Below are 8,870 nucleotides of genomic sequence, written 5' to 3' on the forward strand. Positions count from 1 at the left end.
AAAAAATATTAAATAACCAGCTGAGATGTTTCCACTGTAATTTGGTAGATGGATTCTTATTGAGCCATGCATACTTCTGGTATTGATACTTGAAGCATCTGATAGAGAAGCGGTTTGTTGGGTTCAGCTTGCTGGACAACTTGAAGAATAAAGAGACCCTTCAGTGGAGCACAGGTAGAACAGATACCAAAATCACAGCCACTTTAGACAATTGGGAATGCTGAGGTGAGGGTCACTTGGACAGAGAAGCAAGAATACACGCATAAAAAAGTCAGAACAGATCTGAACTAATAGAATGTGATAAGATGTGAAGAACAGAGAAACTGGAACCTGGTGTGTAAAAATAGGGAATGGTTTTGACAGAAATAAATATATACTTGAAGAAAGACGTATATTACTGAGTAGCATACAAAATCAAAACCAAAACAAATGTTTTGATATTAACTCCCAACACTAACTAGCTCAGCATTATTGCATGAGAGTGTTGAGTTTTACTTCAACAGACAAGGAATTAGTCTTATTAAAAATATAATGCACATTTTCCCTGAACATTAAAAAAATGCAGCAATGTGATGAAAGTAAATATGGATACAATAAGCTGCCTTCTAGTAATAATAAAACTGTTTCTTATCACTGTCTGCATTATTCCCATAAATAGCTTTTAGATATTTATATAACTAATACGGATCTGGCTGTAGAATAAGATTTCCAAGATTTCTTCCTATACAGTTATGACACTCTGTGTACCCAGGCTCAAACCTGTACCATAGCATTACATGGCAGAGGGCTTTCAGTGCCACCAGCAGCCACGAGCAATGTTTTTACACCCCGACTGTGCTGGGGACTCTGCCTTGTTGTTGCAACTTAAATCAGGACCTTCCCTTGCCTAACAAGGCACAGGCTTTCTCTCTTCTTTTTTGCAGATTAAATTAGGCTTTACAGCTATTCTTGAATATCAAGTGTTGTAGGTGATCTAGTTTTTTTCAGCTATCCTCTTAGTTAGAATAAAGAATGTTTCCCTTTTGTAGATATACAAGCATTTGTTATACCAGGAATCAGGTATAACAGTCCACCCAGGTGGCTACAAAGCAGCTCTGCTTTGGCTCTCGTCAGTTCCTTCTGATGGCACACCAAACCTTATGCTCTGTTTTGCTCCTGTATCAAAACCATACCTGATACAGATGTTCTAACAAGATAATACTATGTTGTTTACAATTTATTGGTTTACAATTTATGGGTTTGCAGTAGTGGATTCCCAGTGTGCTTTTCCTTAGGTAGATGAAAAGCACAGCACAGAGAAGTGCTGCTAATTGCCAGCTGATTGCTGTTGGTTTGCATGGAGTAATATTGCCAGGTGAATAAGTACATCTATTCTTAACAGGATGTCTACTCATTCTGTGTAAAGATTTCCATAAGCTATATAAAGCCACATACTGCAATCTTATGTGCGTAACATAGATAATGTATACAGTATATTCTATATATTGTATTATGTGTTTGTTCAGGTGTACCATTTATTTGTATTTATGTGGCTTTTTTTTTTTTCCTTTTGCAATAATAGTAGCCACCAGATACAAGGAGCAGTAGGTTGTGACTGCCTTGAAGCAAAGGGTTTGTAAAACAGACTGGATCCAATGCTGTGCATAATCCTTGCACATACAAAACTTTCTTTCAAAGATGAAATTCAGTTTGTTTCCCTGAGGATGCCAGACCAGTTTGAAACAAACTGTCTTGCACCTCAGGAAAAGAAAGATTTGAAACATTGATTGCTTATATGTAGAAAAGTAGAAACAGTAGAAAATTCGAGAACAAGGAAAATAATGTATATATTACAGTAGAGTTACAAAAGATGCCAGAAAAAGAGATATTGTTTCTTGAAAAAGTATCAGTCTCTGTAAAAGCCTAAAGGAGCTGGAAAAAAAATTAGTAGAACTTTTTGAAACCAAGTAGACCTCACATTTCTGTAAGGGAGAGATTTCCTTTGTCATTAAAGAGAAGCAGTAAAAAGGTGTAGACTGACACTTCTGTTCTTTCAATTCAAATTTGCAAGCATAAAAAAAAAGAGAGAAAAGATTTGCTCTCACAAATCACATTTTTTTACAACCCAAAAGAATATCCCTTCAGAGCAAACTGGGGTTATCCATTTACAACCTAATGGGAAACAGGTTATAGAAGAAAAGTGATTGGACAAAATTAACTCTCAACAGTAAATCATTATGATCTCCATTTCTTACTCCAATAAATCATACTGGCAAACTGTGCACTAGAAAAGAAAATCAAATCACTTTTCTTTTTCGTTATTTCCAGTTATTCTGAGATTATGCATTATTAAGGAAAAGCATGATTACTTCTTAGGTGTCCAGACCAGGGAACATTTCTTGCATCTAAATGTTTGCTAACTGGTTTTAAGTGATGCTTGTTAATGCCCAAAAGGTTTTACTAAGGCAGTTGTTTTAATGTGGTCGAGGTTCAAACTTTTGACTGTGCTTACATTGTTCCAAATTCAAATTAAACTCGTGTAGTTGAGATTCCTGAAAAGATTTGTGATTTTAAAATGGGGCTGTGGACTGAATGTAACAAATGAAAGGGTCAGCCAACTACTGACAGCTCTAACTTTGACCGACCCTTCAAACTTTTCTTATGAAATGAAAACTTTCGTTTAATGTTAACTAATGTTTTTTTACTAAGTGCATTTTAAAAACAACGGTTTAAAAGATAGTGCACAATGTGACTAATGACATCAGAGAAATTTTTAAGGTATTCAGACTGTATCAAAAGTAAAAACGTATTCCTCAAAATACATTAGAAAGTACATTTTTGAAACACAATCTTGTTTCCTAATGCTATAACGCTTTAGAAACTTAATTTTCCATTCATTTAGATGCATGCCATCCTGGCTGATTCTGCCTGATTTTTCACATACTTGTTTTGCAGCCTTACATTTCATCAGCAGACTTTTCTGCAAATGTAGAAAAAGAACCAAATCCCACTCTTATGGGCTACTTGGTGCATTATATACATGATAAATTTCATAAAGTGTAGAAGCTGTAAAAACCTTTATGGAAGCATCAAGAAGATCTTGGGCTAGTGCATTATTAAAGTTCACTAATATGTGAAGCAGAATACAGTTCCTTAACTTCTGTTTGTTTCAATCTCCAACAATGAATGGAACAAGTGCCATAGTAGCTAGGCAGTAAGGTAAATTAAGTCTAGTTAGACATAAATAGATTGCTAAACCAGAACTTTAGTGGGCATTTTATGCAAACTGGGAAGTATGCAATACATTTTTTTCTGTACAATTTTTGTCTCTTGAAATATATAGTAGCCTTTTTTTTCTTTTTTTTTTTTTCATTTTCTCTCTTTTATACTTTCCATTTATGTTTTTATGTGCTTTCTCAATAGAAAGTTGAATTTGGGAGAAATTTTCTTGATATTATACAAAATTGGACAGTAGCTCTTAAGCTTCATATAGTATTGTAGTGCTATCAGATCACACTATAATAGGCAGATTCAGAGAAACTCAATTGGAAAATAAACCTGAAATAGCCTTTGTGGGATGTTTACAATGTTCTCTATATAAAAGGGGGAAAACAAAAGCTCTGCAAAATCCATGCTCTGCTCACAAGGTGTGGGTGTTCAAGGATTTCACTTTAAATACTCCTGCACTCAGTTCCAGAGGTGAAAGCCAATCTCTTTCTTTTGTCTAGGTCGAATCTTCATTCATAGCTCTACTGTAATAGAGTGACGCAAATTTCAATGCATAAGAGACTTTTGTGGTCATTGAAAAAGAAACAGCTTTTCTCCCTGTTAAAAGGAAGGCTAGCTAATTAATTAAGATGAATGAAGGGCATGTGGTCTTTCTCCATCTAATGTAAACTTGATAGTTCAGTGGTGCATGTTGTTTTGCCTGTTGTGACTTGTCACTCAGAAACAAAGTATGAAGGCAGTGCAAATGCCTAAGCCATTCTTTTGGCATACCACAGATATTTAGAAAAATGCCTCTTTTTCTGTTTGGAGTATATTTGACTGTCACATTTCTGAGGACTGCTGGATGCAGACCCCGGAGCACATCCTGTTCCTAGAGATCCCACTTTATAATGCAGGGAAGACACTTCTCTTTTGTTTTACGCTGTTGTCAGTTAAAGAGAAAACGTCTCTTTTTACCATAGATAAGGATTTACAGACAAAAATGTGATCCTCTATTTCTGATACCTGTAGTTGTACAGCGCAGAAGGAACTGCCCCAGATGACAAAGAAACTAATTCAAACAACTAAAATTCAGCCGAAGAAGAAAATGTTGGTTTAGCCTTAAACTGCAGTTATCTCTTAATATACAGTATGATTGTTTGAGGCTGAAAAATACGAGTTGCTTAGAAAGGGCACTAAACAGCACACAAGAGAGAACCTGGAGAGAGAGCACAATTAACTCTCTTTCAGGGCTCTGTGTCTCTGAAGTTGGCACAAGATTCACTTGCCAATAGATCTAGAGATTAGTTTATGAATGCTATGCACTAGAGATAGTATACACTCAGCCCAGATGGGCCTGATGATCAGTTTTTAAGGTTCTAAATATAGAGGACAACAGTTTGTATCGCCTATTTGAACTGGCTTATCCATTATTTTATAAATAGCCCCCCTTTTTTTGTGAGCAGCTTTGGGTACGTCCACATTAGGTGTTCCAGTTCAGATCCAGAGGAAGAGCACTTTGACTCACATGGGGACCTGTCATGGAATGGATTCATTTTAGGTTAAACTGTACCAGCAGATACGCTCCAAAAATAAACCGTAGGCACTTCAGCCACTAATGGACACTGACGCTACAGAATAGGACCACAAAAACTCATGGTAACTCCATTACAATGCTAGCAGTTGGATGTTATGTCCTCAGCACTAACAGTTTCTCTTTCTGATTCACTCTAATCAGGCTGCACCACTTGCTGGGGCAGACAGAATACCTGCATTTAAATGCACACAGGCACCTGCTGTGTTTGTAGAACAAATAAAAAGTCAAAGCATGGAAGACAAAATGTCAAAATGAGTCTGTGTTCATACCTATGACAAGGATAATTTTTGGTCGAGGTCTTGCAGGATCAAACACATCATATTCCTCAATTAGCTCAGCAGTTTCAGAAAGATCGGTGTCACTTTCTATAGAAAACTGTTGGATTGGAGGGAGTCGGTCATACCGTCGGTAAGGGAAGTTGGAATTATCAGGCATCACTGTAAAATAGTAAGATAAACTGGGAATCGTGCAAATAGACAGAAAATTGAAAACCTATTCTGTACACAGATTTAAACATAATAAATAAGCATAAGGCATAACAATTAGCTTTACTGTAGTAAAAAATATAGTATCTTCTAATGTTACAACGTGCTTCCTGTTACTGTATTCCTTGCCTCTAGTTATCTGATTTATTACATTGGAACCACTAGGAGTCCATGCTCCTTGGTGTTTCCTTAAATTTACAAACACTTCAGCTTTTCTCTGAAAATCTGTTCATAGCACCCAGAGTTTGGCAGTGGCCTCTGAGAAGAGGAAGCTTGTGTTGTGCAGACAGCCTGTACTGCTAAGCAGAACTCCTCTGGTGATACATGTTGTACACAGAGATAAAATAGTATTCTTGCTAATTAGTTTAATGAACTGCTGGATGGCAAGGAAAAATAACTATGGCAACTGAAAGACAAGCTAACTACTCCTTGTTAACATTACAAATAAAATAATTACAGGTATTGATAATGACATTTGCTGGGCTTTATGAGAAGCACCTTTTTATAAGAATTTGTAGCTTGCATCATATTTACTGTGTTCTGCATATAGCATCAATATAAATTAGGCAAAAAAAAAAAAAGTGTAAATGCAGTGAAGTTGGTACATACATTACCCAAAGGACCAACCAAAAACATAAGCCAAATGCATTGTGAGAGCTTTGATCCTGTCTTTGCAAATATTTTAAGGAGGATATGAGAAATCTCTCCACTAATGTGTTAAGCATTTACACAGCAAACATGCATTATCAGGCTGCAAAATGGTTACAACTTCCTCTCTCACACAACATTTGTTACAGGAGGAGAAACCCAAATGTGAAAACCCAAGTGAACAGAAAACTTAATCCTTTGCCTAAGGAAGATCAGAATGAGACTCGGTCTGCTATAGACGTGAGTATAAAATAATTCAATAGTGGATGTAAAACCATTCATAATACAGAAAATATAAATATTTTCATACTTAATACATTACCATTTCTGAAAAAAGATCTCCTCGATTGTCCTCCATTGAGTGGAGGCAGAGCCTTCTTTTCTGGGCTGACAAAAGTGTCCCATTTCACTTTCTCTGATCCTCCAAGCTCTTTCACCTTCTGCAAGCAGCTTTCCAGATATTCAATAGGGTCATCAGGTTTGTAACACATTAATCCATTCAACAGACTCTGCAATGTCAGATCGGAAATACATACAATAATGATAGATGATAGGAAGAAAGACGCGCTCATACTCTGAATTTGACCTTGCACAGAGAAATCCTGTATTCTATATATATTCAGACTTCCCATTCAAGCCAATGCATGAGACCGAGGCCTGCATAAATTACACGATTTGAGTTTGTTGGTGTCACAAAAAATGATTCAGAATGGGGGGCTTAGGGCTATGTCTTTATACTTGTCTGTTTGCATCAAAATGGAAACTGAAAATAGTTTCAAAAAGATATCCTTAAATTTTCTTAGACCTGCCACTGGCAAATATACGCACAGCAATGCGTGAGCCAAAAAAACCCACTTATGTACACTGTGTATTCTGTTAAATCACTAAAATGTATATTTTCGTTAAAGATGAGTTCAGCCACAGGTATAATACGCATATTCCTGAGCCAACAGTTCAACAAATACTGAAAAAAGATTAAAAAAAAAAAAAATCATGAGAATTGCCCACTTATCATCTTGGTAAGTAGTGGAGAAAAAACCCAAACCCAAAGCTCACAGGTGGTGCCAGATGTAACGGAGCGGAAATTCCCAGCCATTAGAAAATCCCTGTCTGTGCCATTCATTCCACACTCATTGTAGCAATGAGCGTTGTGGAGTGTGTGGAAGAAGGAACGCTAGGCCCTCCTCTGACGCATGGGAATTGATTTTCCTTGACAAAGTGATACATAGGTCACCATCTCACCTCTCCACAAGACAACTGCATCCAACCTGCTCCAAACAATAAATGTTTGGTTTCTCTTCCTCTGTGTTTTTCCCAATCTGTGTGCACATACTCTGAGGGTCATAGTTGATGCTCGTCGTAAAGAGCTCAGATTCAGGATCTGCTCAGTTATTATCTACAGTCATACAATGAATGAGCGCTACTTATATAGGTTTGTGGTTATAAAATAGGGTACAATGTATATCCATATAGGCATTATTTTACTTACCCGACCACAGCAACTAGCCATGTATTTTTGCAGATGTGCACCATTACTGTAAATTGCTAGCACCAGCCTTACGCCTGTATAGAAAAACAGTTTGATCTGCATCTCTTGCTCAAGCATTCCCATTTTCAGTGTGTCTGCAGAATGTAACCATGCTCTGTGCCCTGTCATTTCCAAACATACAGAGAACAATGTCTTGCTTCGGAACAGACTATGGAAAATGCATATGTGTGCGTTTTATATAGAAGGTGGGATGCCTGCTTCTGAAAAAAACACATACATATATATAAATCCATACTGCATAGGAAAGAAGTCATCACCGACCATTAGCAGCAGGTAACTTGCAAGAAGCCAGAGTTTGCTCCCTCCCGAGGGGCTGAACGAGGGCAGCCGCTGCCCCCACCCCGGGCCGGGGGGCGCTGCGGGGCTGCCGCCTTCATACCGACCGCCCGGCAGCACTCGCGCCCCGGGGTGGGGGTCCAGCCCGCAGCGGTGCGGCTCCGTCCTTCCAGCCACCTTCAGCCCCCCGCCCCCAATAAACACCCAGCCCCGCTAATCCTACCTCGAAAAGCTGCGGGATCTCCCTGCGGGCAAGATACTCCTTCGCCTCACCGGCGCTCATACCGGCGGCAGGGGAGCAGGGGCACGGCGGTGCAATGCGGGAGCCTCTCGGTGAGGCTTCGGCGGGCGGGCGGGCGAGCCGGGGCGGGGGGAGGAGGGAAGGCAGGCTGCCCGCCTCTCCGTCCCCGCTGCACGGAGGGAGCGGGAGAGCGGTTCTGTCGTCCCCCCCCCCCCCCTCCCACCCCCCCTCAAAAGGCGGGAGGAAGGCGGGCGCAGGCTGCCGGGGAAAGTTTCAGGGGGTGCCTGCGGAGAGGGGCTGGGCACCGCTGGCGCTCGGACTGCTAAAAGCCCGTGGGCTGTGATCATTCGTAAGCATTGTGACCATTAGATCACAGGGACGGTCCTGACGAGGTCTCCGGTCTAACCTTTAGAGCAGGGTTAGCTCTGAGCTCCAAGTAGGTTGGTAAGGGCTTGAAGTGGTGGTCTCAGCCTGCAAACCTCCAAGGTCTGCACAGCCTCTCTGGGCAGCCTGTGCTAGGCTGGTGTTGTGGTTTACTTCCATTCCGTTACAGCCTGCCTTGCCTCAGCATGTCTCATGTCTGCCACCATTGCACGCACCGCTGTGAAGTGCTTGGTCTCACCTGCATGGCAACCTCCTCAAAAGCAGTGGAGAGCTGCTATATGCCCTGTAAGCTGTCCCCAGGCTAAACCAGCCCAGTTCCAGGTCTTATAAGAGCAAGTACTATCATAGAATCATAAAGGTTGGAAAAGACCCCTAAAATCATCTAATCCAACCATCAACCCAACTGTATTGTGCCCACTAACCACGTCCCTCAGTGCCACATTTCCATGGTTCTTGAACACCTCCAGGGATGGTGACTCCACCATCTCCCTGGGCAGACTGTTT

The 8,870-nt window shown here is 40.1% G+C and overlaps 1 protein-coding gene across 2 annotated transcripts in view; it reads right to left on the bottom strand.

Moving 5' to 3' along the window:
• The window catches only part of AK5 (adenylate kinase 5), an 86,351-nt gene extending 78,260 nt beyond the window's left edge, over window positions 1–8,091 (bottom strand). The window contains exons 1-3 of one of the 2 annotated variants that reach the window (XM_422391.8): window positions 7,965–8,091; window positions 6,239–6,425; window positions 5,053–5,220 (exon numbers count right to left, since the gene is read on the bottom strand). In XM_422391.8, the coding sequence (XP_422391.3) occupies window positions 5,053–5,220; window positions 6,239–6,425; window positions 7,965–8,024 (415 nt within the window). In that variant the 5' untranslated portion in view covers window positions 8,025–8,091. Of the gene's footprint in view, window positions 1–5,052; window positions 5,221–6,238; window positions 6,426–7,964 lie in introns of those variants that run through there. The other variant, XM_046944804.1, reaches the window with a different exon arrangement.
• Window positions 8,092–8,870: the final 779 nt, after the last annotated feature.

This window comes from Gallus gallus, chromosome 8, assembly GCF_016699485.2.
Source record: "Gallus gallus isolate bGalGal1 chromosome 8, bGalGal1.mat.broiler.GRCg7b, whole genome shotgun sequence".
Lineage (NCBI taxonomy): Eukaryota > Metazoa > Chordata > Aves > Galliformes > Phasianidae > Gallus > Gallus gallus.